The sequence below is a fragment of the Rhinatrema bivittatum genome, chromosome 9 (genome assembly GCF_901001135.1).
Source record: "Rhinatrema bivittatum chromosome 9, aRhiBiv1.1, whole genome shotgun sequence".
NCBI classification, from domain to species: domain Eukaryota; kingdom Metazoa; phylum Chordata; class Amphibia; order Gymnophiona; family Rhinatrematidae; genus Rhinatrema; species Rhinatrema bivittatum.
The window spans coordinates 4,305,479-4,319,482 of NC_042623.1; the positions used below are offsets into that span (position 1 = coordinate 4,305,479).

General features: G+C 42.4%; 1 protein-coding gene across 2 annotated transcripts in view; it reads right to left on the reverse strand.

Moving 5' to 3' along the window:
* The window catches only part of SEMA3E (semaphorin 3E), a 332,512-nt gene that overhangs the window by 157,704 nt on the left and 160,804 nt on the right, over nt 1-14,004 (reverse strand). For both annotated transcript variants that reach the window (XM_029615222.1, XM_029615221.1), the window contains exon 2: nt 11,367-11,527. In XM_029615222.1, coding sequence (XP_029471082.1) covers nt 11,367-11,527 — 161 coding nt within the window. The remainder of the gene's footprint in view (nt 1-11,366; nt 11,528-14,004) is intronic.

Below are 14,004 nucleotides of genomic sequence, written 5' to 3' on the forward strand. Positions count from 1 at the left end.
GAAGCAGAGAGATTTAAAAAGTAGCATTTTAAGGGTCCTGGAATAATAAGGGAAATTCTTATACTCAAAATTCAAGGCAGTAAAATACTGAAGCAAGAGGCTTCAGTGTAAAGTGGACTCCATGCTGCTGCTGCAACCACCAGATCAGTCCTATGTGTCAGCAGCAGCAAGCAGGAATGTCAGCATGGCCACCAGTTCCCAGGGCCAGATTTACCATTTAAGTACCTCGAGGTACAGGAGCAAAGCTTCCTCCCTGGAGTCTTCCTCCCTGGAGCTTCAAATCGTGACCAGGGGTCACGATTTGAAGCTCCAGGGAGGAAGACTCAGAACCAATATCAGGAAGTATTTCTTCACGGAGAGGGTGGTGGATGCTTGGAATGCCCTTCCGGAGGAAGTGGTGAAGACCAGAAGTGTGAAACTTCAAAGGGGCGTGAGATAAACACTGTGGATCCATAAAGTCTACAGGACGTAAATGAATGTGGGAATAAAAAAGATTTGCATTCACAAAAAAGCAGGGAGTAGCTTGCTTTTTATGGCAGTTACTACCCCAAACCAAACAAGCTTGATACTTCACTATCAATGCATATCCAGCATAGCTCTCTGCTTCAACAGCAGGGGAGATAGTCTGATACTTCAAGCATATCCAGCATAGCTCTCTGCTTCAACGGCAGGGGAGAAAGTCTGATACTTCAAGCATACCCAGCATAGCTCTCTGCTTCAACGGCAGGGGAGAAAGTCTGACACTTCAACCATATCCAGCATAGCTCTCTGCTTCAATGGCAGGGAAGAAAGTCTGACACTTCAGCCATATCCAGCATAGCTCTCTGCTTCAACGGCAGGGGAGAAAGTCTGATACTTCACTTTCAATGCATATCCAGCATAACTCTTTGCTTCAACGGCAGGGGGAATGAAGAAAAGTGGATCTATATACAGACAACCAACAAGGATTGAATTACATAGTCTGGGTAAACATATAAGTATGGGTGTAGCTTGCTTATTGCGGCGGTTACTACCCCTAACTAAATAAGCTAGATATTTCACTTAGATGCAGCTCCAACACTGCTCTCTACGTTAATGGTGGGGGTGGAAGGGAAAAAGAACCAAAAGGTTACTAAGAGCCAAGAGAAACAGATAAGTATGAGAAAAAAAGAAGTGTGAAATTTGCTGGGCAGACTGGATGGGCCGTTTGGTCTTCTTCTGCCGTCATTTCTATGTTTCTATGTTAAAGCTGAGGGGGAAACTCTCCAAGAATGCAGGAACAGTGGGATGGGGCGGAGACCTTCCGAAGATAGAGGAGCTGGAACACACAGATGCAGAAGGGTCTTCCTCAAACATGAGTCATGCTGAAAGGGGCACCTCCTCCTGCGTTCCAGCAGCATTTTACCTCAAGCAGCCTCCTTGCACCATAGGTGCAGACTGCTGGCGACTCCACCTCACAGTACTCTGAATGGCTCGAGCACATGCATCATTAAATAGGCAAGTCCAATGAGCAGTGCTGGTGAGAAGGTGCTGCCAGGACAGAGAAGCTGATGCCTCCTTTAGCCCAGTACAAAATGGCAGCAGCAGGGAGTTTCTTTTCACAGTAACTGAGCCTATGAACTGATTATTTCTAAAACAAGTATGGCAAACTCTGATCCCTGAGTGCTGCAAATAGATCTGAGATGTATTTGCAAAGATCTGATAAGAACATAAGAACATAAGAAAATGCCATACTGGGTCAGACCAAGGGTCCATCAAGCCCAGCATCCTGTTTCCAACAGTGGCCAATCCAGGCCATAAGAACCTGGCAAGTACCCAAAAACTAAGTCTATTCCATGTTACCATTGCTAATGGCAGTGGCTATTCTCTAAGTGAACTTAATAGCAGGTAATGGACTTCTCCTCCAAGAACTTATCCAATCCTTTTTTAAACACAGCTATACTAACTGCACTAACCACATCCTCTGGCAACAAATTCCAGAGTTTAATTGTGCGTTGAGTGAAAAAGAACTTTCTCCGATTAGTTTTAAATGTGCCCCATGCTGACTTCATGGAGTGCTCCCTAGTCTTTCTACTATCTGAAAGAGTAAATAACCGATTCACATCTACCCATTCTAGACCTCTCATGATTTTAAACACCTCTAAAATATCCCCCCTCAGCCGTCTCTTCTCCAAGCTGAAAAATCCTAACCTCTTTAGTCTTTCCTCATAGGGGAGCTGTTCCATTCCCCTTATCATTTTGGTAGCCCTTCTCTGTACCTTCTCCATCGCAATTATATCTTTTTTGAGATGCGGCGACCAGAATTATACACAGTATTCAAGGTGCGGTCTCACCATGGAGCGATACAGAGGCATTATGATATTTTCCGTTTTATTCACCATTCCCTTTCTAATAATTCCTAACATTCTGTTTGCTTTTTTGACTGCCGCAGCACACTGAACTGACGATTTCAATGTGTTATCCACTATGACGCCTAGATCTCTTTCTTGGGTTGTAGCACCTAATATGGAACCCAACATTGTGTAATTATAGCATGGGTTATTTTTCCCTATATGCATCACCTTGCACTTATCCACATTAAATTTCATCTGCCATTTGGATGCCCAATTTTCCAGTCTCACAAGGTCTTCCTGCAATTTATCACAATCTGCTTGTGATTTAACTACTCTGAACAATTTTGTGTCATCTGCAAATTTGATTATCTCACTCATCGTATTTCTTTCCAGATCATTTATAAATATATTGAAAAGTAAGGGTCCCAATACAGATCCCTGAGGCACTCCACTGTCCACTCCCTTCCACTGAGAAAATTGTCCATTTAATCCTACTCTCTGTTTCCAAGAATCACTTTAATTTGCATATTCTAGATATCCTGAAAATCAGACTTCTTAATGGCATTTGAGAACTGACAATCACCTCATAATGTCGAATAGGAATACGGAAGGAATGGAAGTGGAGAGAAGTACTGCATCCTGCACAATGTCGTCTTGAATTATGAGCATGTGAGCTTTCATTTAAGCAAGCCACTGAAAATCTAGATGCAAGTTAATGGTATTAAACTGGGAATTAAAATACTGGAGCATCTTCACTCAGTCAGATTACAGGGAACCTAACACATGCTTGGATTATTTAATATTTAAACAATATGCTTTTCATTCCATGAATAACTCAAGTGTGGGCATTTAGTGTGCCTGGTTGTGCTGATCCTGATGCTGCAGAGGACCCTGCAATTATTTGTGGATGAGTTAGCCTCGATGAGGAAAGCAGCCCCTCATAGTCCCAATAGCATGCCGTGGTTATCTATCACACCAGCTGCAAAATGTAACCACTGCTGGGCAAACTGCTGTTGGGAAAGATCACATTTGATTTAGCAACACACAACTGCCAGCTCAACACATACAGGCTCTTGACAGGCGGCTAACACAACCTATTATGCGGTTAAGATTCAATGAGTTGATAGTGGGCCCCATACATTATTCTCTGTTGTGAACAGTTAATGCAGAGATATGCAAATACCTACACTCAGGTTCAGTCAGAGCTTTGCACATTTTTCAAGAAAAATTGCAAATGTCTGTAATAGGTTTTCTGTTGAAATCGCACAGGTTGATGGTTGGAGGTTGGGAGCAATCTCCCAGCCCATAGCTTCTATAAATTCTATCACCTCTTCTTTAAATCGTGGCTTAGCAGTAACATAGTAGCATAGTAACATATTAATGGTAGCAGGAAAAAACCATCTGGTCCATCCAGTCTGCCCAATAAGTTTGTTATGGTAGTAACTGTCGCTCCATAATATTACTACCCAAGCCTTATGCTAAGGGTAGTAATATTAACAATCAAAACCAAGCAACTGTCAAACTCATAACAAAATGACTCTTAGCAACAATTTTACATAGTGAGCAGCCTTCTTGATAATTCAGACACTGCTGCTGCTTGAATGTGCTTTGCTTTTGGACTTGTCCTGTACTTTTTCCCTAATGTCTGCGAATAAGGACCCTGGACCATTAAAGTCAGGGCCCAGCGTTAGCTGTCATCTGAATCCAATTCCTACCCCCCTCCCTCACCCCCAGTTGAAGGGGAGAGCAATGCTGCAGTGGCTCAAAATCACGTACGCTACTTGCTTAAGGGTAATAATCCCCATGCCTTCTGTTAGGGGTAGCAGCTGCCGCTCCTCGCAGGCTATCCCCATGGCCTCGTGTCTTCATTCCACCTCCAGCTTTTAGAGAGCCACACTGATTATCCCATGCCTTTCTGAATTCTTTTACTGTTTTCATCTTTACCACCTCTACAGACAAATTATTATCCTATTTTATCTGTACTTAATGAAAGTTGTTGAAATGGTTATTTTAAGTCAGTTAACTGAATAGTTTGAGACGCACATCGTTCTGGACTGCCTCAGGAATCTGTATTTGGACCGGTATTTTTCAATATATTTATAAATGATCTGGAAAGGGGTATATAATGAGTGAGGTAATCAAATTTGTGGATGACAAAAAATTATTCAGAGTAGTTAAATCACAAGCAGATTGTGATACATTTCAGGAGGACCTTACAAGACTGGAAGATTGGGCATCCAAATGACAGATGAAATTTAATGTGGATAAGTGCAAGGTGAGGCATATAGAGAAAAATAACCCATGCTATAATTACACGATGTTAGGTTCCATATTAGGAGCTACAACCCAAGAAAGAGATCTAGGCGTCATAGTGGATAATACATTGAAATCGTCAGCTCAGTGTGCTGCAGCAGTCAAAAAAGCAAATAGAATGTTAGGAATTATTAGGAAGGGAATGGTGAATAAAACGGAAAATGTCATAATGCCTCTGTATCGCTCCATGGTGAGACCACACCTTGAATACTGTGTACAATTTTGGCCGCTGCATCTCAAAATAAGAAGATAAGAACATAAGAAATTGCCAAGCTGGGTCAGACCAAGGGTCCATCAAGCCCAGCATCCTGTTTCCAACAGAGGCCAAACCAGGCCAGAAGAACCTGGCAATTACCCAAACACTAAGAAGATCCCATGCTACTGATACCAGTAATAGCAGATATAGTTTCACTAAAGAAAAACAGAGAAGAGAAAGGAAAGAATAAAAAGGTTAGTGTTGTTCAGCTTGGAGAAGAGATAGCTGAGGGGGGATATGATAGAGGTCTACAAAATCATGAGCGGTCTAGAATGGGTAGATGTGAATTGGCTATTTACTTTTTTTGGATAATACAAGGACTAGGTGACACTCCATGAAGTTTGCAAGTACCACATTAAAACAAATTAATTTCACTCAATTAAGCTCTGTAATTTGTTGCCAGAGGATGTGGTTAAGGCAGGTGGGTTTTAAAAAAGTTTGGATAAGTTCCTGGAGGAGAAGTCCATTAACTGCTATTAATCAATAGGAAATAGTCCTTGCTTGCTGCCAGCATTAGTAAATTGGAATCTATTTAATGTTTGGATACTTGCCAGATAATTGTAACCTGGATTGGCCACTGTTGGAAACAGGATGCTGGGTTTGATGGACCCTTGGTCTGACCCAGTATGGCAAATTCTTATGTTCTTATGGACCATTACCAATTTGTTTTTCATCAGGCACCCTGAACCAAAACCCTGCTACTACTCAGCATGGCTGTGTTTAGATGTGGTTTTGAAGGGAACACATGATTTATACTTGTATTACCTGACTTATCAGCAGCATTTGAGATTTTAAATCAGCAAATTTTGCTGGCCTGATTGAGGGTGTTAGGGATCATAGAAACAGTTCTGTGCTGGTCTGCGTCTTATTTGACAGATCCGTTTCAACAAGTGAATTCTGGTTCCACGTTATCTTCCTGGGATATTAGGAAAATGGGTGCTCCTGAAGGGGGTGTCCTATAGATATCCTGCTTTAACTTCTACTTATCCTCAGTTTGTAGGCCACTGCATGGTTTGTGAGTAGGCTGTCCAATATATGCAGATGATATTCTCTTCTGTTTTCTACATGGTTTGATTCTCTGCCTGTGTTGTGTAAAACTTTCTTTAAATGTAGGCAAAACTGAATTAATCATGCCAAGCAAAGTTCCATCTAGTGATGTTTCACCTATTATAAATTCTGAGGAATCATCAGTACCTGTGTCTACTCAAGTCAGGATCCTAGGGGTGATATCAGAATCCGATTTGTAAATGCAAAATCATCCTTATTTAAACTACATATGTTGTGAAAATGAAAGCTTTATTTGAGCCTTCAGGATTTACATACAGTTTAAAAGCCTTCGTGTTAATTGGGCTTGACCATTGTAACTCTGCATGTACTGGAGTACCACCTACCACTCTTAGGGCCTGATTTACCCAGTATTACAATCAGTGCATTGGCGACCAATTCAATGCAGAAAAAAATTCAAATTGGCTATACTTACTTATCTATAAAACCTTCAACCACAAGGTGATAATGTGTATTCGTGCTACACTGAAACTCTATAACCCTCCGGCAATGAGATCTGCCAGACACAATTTATTAGACGTGCTCTCAGTTAGATGAAACCCATCCTATGATGCTTGCTGGTCCAACACCATGGAAGTCACTCTCAGATGATTTGAGAAGAACTGGGGGTGCTCAAGCATTTAAGAGGCCATTAAAGACTTTTGGGATATTATGGGGCAATGAATTGGTTTTACCTTGGAGATTATTTTCATAGGTTGGGCGATATTGTGAAACAGGGTGCGAGTAATGCCAGAGATGCTGAGCAACTGATGTCTTGCATTTTCTGTAATTAGTTGGTTGCTAATATTGGGGCCTATTTCCTAAAGGTTTTCTCCCATTTTGTGGCTATGGGAAAAATGCTTGGTAAATGACCCCCTGCCTTGAATATTGGAATGTGTGGATAAGAAAGGCTTTTAAATGAATGAATTCTAATTTGTATTTCTTTCCTTGTCGGGTATTAATGTTTCTGAAAGTGCGAATCCCCATGCAGGTATTATGTAAAGCAAGAATAACTTCAGCACCTGACAAGAGGTCATGAAGAAGGAGATTCTGCATACTAAAAGCTCAAAAAAGGTAAAAACAAATAATCTGAAATTAAAAATATTAATACATGAAACGAAAAGTTAGTCATAAAATGAAAAAGCAAGCAGCACAGTCAGCAAACAGCCAAGCTTATACATTGAAGAGTTCCCCAAATTGTTTCACATCCCATGGCCAGTTTGGGGATATCCTCCATAAATATGTATGAGATGAATCTGCATGTACTGGGCTCTGTTCCTTTTCAAGTTTTTGCTTATTTTTTTGTGGGAATTTATCAGGGTTTATTATAACAAGAGCAAAAACAGGAGAAATTCAGTGGAAAAAAATGGCACCATTTCTCCAGGTAAATATCATTTTTTGTCCTTGTGGTAAGAAACCCTGATAAATTACCAGGACAGATAAAGCAGAAAGTGAAGGTCCCTAAATATATGCAAATATAGGTCATAGATCTGCAGTGTGGATGTTGTGTAGCTCCTGCTGGATGCAGGGTGCTGGGCCCAGGAATGTGACTCGCTGCCTCAGCTACATGACACAAAGTGATTGGAAGTCCCATGCTCTGAACAGGAATAATCTTTATAACAGGACGAACCATTTTGCTCTGAAGCAGCATGGGCTTTCTATATTGAATTTCCTGGAGCACAATTTTCAAAGCCGGTTAAAGTGGCCTGGCTGAATATGGCCCTGTGCATTGGCTTGCACAGTGAGGCATTTTTAGCCGGACTGAGGGGATGGTGAGAGGGCAGCGAAGGGAAACAACGCACACAGATTTGATTTTCAAATCTATGTGCATTGATTCCAGCTACATTTTTCTCTCAGAATAAACAGGTGTCAATTCCACGGGTGCTTTGTACTAGGGATGTGAATCGTGTCCTCGATCGTCTTAACGATCGATTTCGGCTGGGAGGGGGAGGGAATCGTATTGTTGCCGTTTGGGGGGGTAAAATATCGTGAAAAATCGTTAAAAATCGAAAAATCGAAAAACCGGCACATTAAAACCCCCTAAAACCCACCCCCGACCCTTTAAATTAAATCCCCCACCAAATAACTTAAATAACCTGCGGGTCCAGCGGCGGTCCGGAACGGCAGCGGTCCGGAACGGGCTCCTGCTCTGAATCTTGTCGTCTTCAGCCGGCGCCATTTTCCAAAATGGCGCCGAAAATGGCGGCGGCCATAGACGAAAAAGATTGGACGGCAGGAGGTCCTTCCGGACCCCCGCTGGACTTTTGGCAAGTCTCGTGGGGGTCAGGAGGCCCCCCACAAGCTGGCCAAAAGTTCCTGGAGGTCCAGCGGGGGTCAGGGAGCGATTTCCCGCCGCGAATCGTTTTCGTACGGAAAATGGCGCCGGCAGGAGATCGACTGCAGGAGGTCGTTCAGCGAGGCGCCGGAACCCTCGCTGAACGACCTCCTGCAGTCGATCTCCTGCCGGCGCCATTTTCCGTACGGAAAATGGCGCCGGCCATACGCGTATGGCGGCGCCATTTTCCGTACGAAAACGATTCGCGGCGGGAAATCGCTCCCTGACCCCCGCTGGACCTCCAGGAACTTTTGGCCAGCTTGTGGGGGGCCTCCTGACCCCCACGAGACTTGCCAAAAGTCCAGCGGGGGTCCGGAAGGACCTCCTGCCGTCCAATCTTTTTCGTCTATGGCCGCCGCCATTTTCGGCGCCATTTTGGAAAATGGCGCCGGCTGAAGACGACAAGATTCAGAGCAGGAGCCCGTTCCGGACCGCTGCCGTTCCGGACCGCCGCTGGACCCGCAGGTTATTTAAGTTATTTGGGGGGGGGTTCGGGAGGGTGGGGGATTTAATTTAAAAGGTCGGGGGTGGGTTTTAGGGGGTTTTAGTGTGCCGGCTCACGATTCTAACGATTTATAACGATAAATCGTTAGAATCTGTATTGTATTGTGTTCCATAACGGTTTAAGACGATATTAAAATTATCGGACGATAATTTTAATCGTCCTAAAACGATTCACATCCCTACTTTGTACCCACCCAACTAGTGGACACATCTCAGAATTTTAGCAGATAGATTCATGCCTGCCATTTGTACAGTCAGGGAAATCCAGATAAAATTAGCCAAGCAGTTCTGAATATTATGCTAAATTTGGAATCCCACCCAAAAATGACTCGCCCTGGCCCCCATTTTTTTTTCCCCAAGGATAAATTGGTTTGGCTTATGATTTTAACCATACAATTTTAAATGAATAGATTTACCCACCTGAAACACAGTTTTAGCCATATAAATCTTTGGAATAAGGACTCCTCAGAATGTACTATAGCTTCTCAGAAGAAGAGCTATCTGTTCATCTTAGCAACAACAGCAATATTTACATTTTTTTATTTAAAATATTTAAATGCCGCATCATCTAAACTTCTGAGCGCCTTACAAAGATAACATACACAATCATAAATACTCAAAACAATAAAATGCATGAGATCATTAAAACATCATAAAACAAGACAAACACAAAATAATGAAAAACTAAAAAAACTTTGTCCAAAGCACTTGATGCATACACTAATTAATTATCACCCTAAGTGAGAGAGTGACCGTGTTTTCCTCCTTTAAACCTGTGTGGGACCAGGCATGGGGCCTGGTCTACCTTAAGACCCACAGAGGGAGAGAGTTCTGTGGGCGAGACCCTGCTGGGCAGGGAGAGTACGATGGGAGGGGAAAATTGGGGAGCATAAGAGGGTAAGCCCAGCTGTGTTCAGGAGGCCCCTATGCCTCCAGGAGGAAGACAGCTCCTGTAAAATGCTCTGGCCAAACCAGTCGGGAGTGAGTGTATACTGATCAGAAGCAAGGCAATCTACATCTCCTGTGCGTGAAAGTGAATACTGCTAAGGTAGGCAGTTCACTGTTAAAGAGTTGAGTTTGCTAAATAAATGTTTATTTGCATTAGAAAGATTAGAGTCAGTGTAGCTTTCTGTCTCCAGCCAGGGAAAAAATGCTCGATTCCCCATACCCAATTAGAACTGGTTATTATTTTTTCTGCTTTGAAACATATAGAAACATAGAAACGACGGCAGAAGAAGACCAAACGGCCCATCCAGTCTGCCCAGCAAGCTTCGCACTTTTTTTTTCTCTCATACTTATCTGTTACTCTCGGCTCTTAGTAACCCTTTGGAAGGGTGAAAGGATACTGTAAGTTAGCCTTGCCAGGATTTGACCCCATGACCTGCAGCTGTACATACATGGTAAGCAGATGAGCTAACTCTTAAATCCTACCACTATCACTGAAATCTGGTGGCATGTGGTCGGATTGGTTCTTGTACTGTATGTGACAACTTAGCTAAAATCACCGAGGTGTGTTTAGGTTTTTCTGTGCTAATGCATCTGTGAAGCAGTGGGCATATGCACTCTTTTACTGCCCTAATAGGTAATGAACTATTTTTCATAATTTTGCATCTCTTTACCAAATTAGCATACATTTTGCATTAAAGCTGTCACACGCCAGCTTACGAAGGTTAGTAGCGCTGTTAAAGTGTGTGAAGAAACATCTCTTTTATTTATTTATTTATTTAAGGTTTTTTTATACCGGCATTCAAGAACTCGTTCTCATCATGTCGGTTTACAGAAAAACAGGGGTGCAAAAATATAACCGAAACATAAATAACGTGGAGAAGAGAAGCAGTTACAATTAACAAGGGTTCGTGAACTGGGATTATAAGAAATAAAAGAGATAGAGAAGGATAATTATATACAAGTGTACAATGTAAATAAGGAGTCCTCTGTATATACAAGAGAACAAAATAAATATGGGGTCCACTATATACATATACCAACTCTTTTAACATATACCAACACTTGCAATAGCCTTCACACACTTTAGCATAATGGCCCCACAGAGAGAAGGTGTGACGATGTCATTTTTGCAGGAATCTGCACTTTCATTCCAAAATGTCCTATTACATTCCATAATGATGTCATCTCTGTACAAGGACATTTTCTGTGAATTTTCTCAGAAAGGTGAAAAGTTGATTCTTTTTTGCTTTTGCTTCAAGGGCCAAGTATGAAAGAAAAATGTTTGGTTGGAAAAGAAGAATAAGTGATGTGTGATTTGAGAAAGCAGGTGAAGAAGTATTTATACAACCTCTGGGGAGTAAACCCGACACCAATATTAAGTTTATCCAGATATTCAGCCTCCATACGCTGGGTCGAACTGGGCAATATCAGTGCTGACCAGCCAAGATGCCACCATCTTTTGTGTGGCTAAATTTTGAGGAGACTACGAGTTCCCTGGGCAAAATGTAGCTCATCAGTGGATTCAGGGGGAGGGGAAGGGAATTTGAAACAGCTAACTCGCGAGAGAGAGAGAGTTAGCCAGGGATGCATCCTAGGAACACCCACAAGCCTTCCTTGGAGATGGTTCATGTACAGCACGGCCGAGTGATCCTACCTCTCTGTAATTCTCACCGATCTGGTCCAAGCTGAGGGAGTATACAAGGTCTCTGCCTCCCACAAACAGCCTTTCCTGGTATTCATCCAAAAGCACTGAGTGAAGGTCGAGGAATCCAAAAGGGCTGTGGAAAAGCGAGGTCCTATTTAAATCCCAGAGCTCTGAAACACAAGTACAATTCCCAGAATAAGTCATTAAGGAAGAAAGCAGAATTCTCATTACTTTACTACAATCCTTCAGTTTATTGTCCGCTAGGGGGGCCCCTCTCCGAAAACTAAATGGCAGTGATTCAGCATTGTTTAATGTTGACCTTTCTGAATGATATTATGGATCCACTTTGTTTTATACTAAAGTGCAAACTGCATCTACTGAATCCCATAACCCAAACATCATAAACATCATACACCAATATGACATAACCCAAACATCATAATCATCATACACCAATATGACATAACCCAAACATCATAAACATCTCACACCAATATGTCATAACCCAAACATCATAATCATCATACACCAATATGACATAACCCAAACATCATAATCATCATACACCAATATGACATAATCCAAACATCATAAACATCATACACCAATATGACATAACCCAAACATCATAATCATCATACACCAATATGACATAACCTAAACATCATAAACATCTCACACCAATATGTCATAACCCAAACATCATAATCATCATACACCAATATGACATAACCCAAACATCATAATCATCATACACCAATATGACATAACCTAAACATCATAAACATCTCACACCAATATGTCATAACCCAAACATCATAATCATCATACACCAATATGACATAACCCAAACATCATAATCATCATACACCAATATGACATAACCCAAACATCATAAACATCATACACCAATATGACATAGCCCAAACATCATAATCATCATACACCAATATGACATAACCCAAACATCATAAACATCATACACCAATATGACATAACCCAAACATCATAAACATCATACACCAATATGACACTCATACCTTGTATGTGATAAAATATGGACACCGTGTTGTTAATGATGTTTTTGTTAACATTACAAGTAAAACATGACCAAATGTTAGTTATTCTAATTATTGCTATGTGCTTTCCAGTCCCAATGAGTTTTTGCAGGCCTGCTGAAAGGGTTAGCAGCTTTAGACAGATAACTGATGACCTCCCTTTGGTTAATACCTCCCACTAAAGCTGACCTCCCTTTCCCCCTATAGCACCCTCTGCTACACTGAACAATCAGGCTTTGCTGGTATTTCAAAATCCTCTGCTACCACAGTGCAAAGCTCAACCCCATGTCCATCTGAACAGGGGCGGGTGAGGCAAAAACTGCCCTCCCCCCCCAAAAAAAACCTCCTCTAGCGGCCGCCTCACCCTGCTGCCAAAACAACAAAGGACCCGTGGACCTCTGGTGGATAGTCCTAGGGGAATTCTGCGCTACTGCGAAGCAGCACAGCCGGGGTCTCCTCCATCTTTGCCATTTTCTGCGCACGTCCCGCTCACAGTAAAGATGAAGGCCCTGGTGAGAGTGTGGGTGTGCCTGTGCGTGGGAGAGCACGGGTGAGGTGAGGGGGTGCAGAGCGGGTGCCAGCTCATCCCTTGCTTCAGGCCGTCCCTGCATCTGGATTCATACTATCTTATGTGGGCAATTTTCAAAGTTGCCTGTATTGTTGCAAAGTCCACAGACACTTTCCAGCAGTTCTCAAAGGGAATATTACCCAGGGAATGTAAGAGGAAAGAGGCAGACCTGCTCTGTTAGAGGGTTTGTGTGCTGCCTGTCAGCCACGGGGCAGGTTGTTTGCGCGCAGCCAAGCGAGCTGAGGAGGCTCAGATATCTGCAACCCTGTCCTGAGGAATCTAATTGGTCTTCAGGAGTTCATAAGGGATATCCCAGTTTTGCCAGCAGCCTGAGGGCTGTGATCCCTGCTGGATACGGAAGGTCTGTATCCCTAAGTATCTGCTGGGTCTCCTGGTGGTATTAACTGGAATATTCTGGCCTGGACTGGACTGACTGTGAGGACTGTATGGTCATAGAAACATGACGGCAGAAAAAGACCGTATGGCTCATTCAATCTGCCCATCCACCCAACTAATTCAGTCTTACACTTTCCATCACTCCCTCAGAGATCCCCTGTATCTATTCCATGCTTTCTTTTCTTCAGATACTACCACTTCCACGGGGAGGCCGTTCCATGCATCCACCATCCCCTCTATAAAGAAATATTTCCTAAGATTACCCCTAAGTCTTCCCCCTTTCACTCTCATCGCATGACCCCTCGTTCTAGAGCCTTCTTTCTATTATGTTTAAGTTAATCTGTAGGCTTAGGCTATTACTATGAATGTCACTTTGTAAACCGTTGTGATCCGTACAGGGAACGACTGTATATAAAATGTTTAAATAAAGAAAGAAAGAAATGTTATGAATAAATCCTGCACTGAATGGGAAGATATCCGTGTTACATATCTTGTGACGAATCCCTGCAGAAATTTGCACCTGCTCTTTCTGGGGATGCTTTTTCCAACTAAAACATCAGGCATGGTTGTGAAAAAGCAAAAACGGTGTGCATTGTTTCCTCTGTCCAGCCCTGTTCCAGGAATA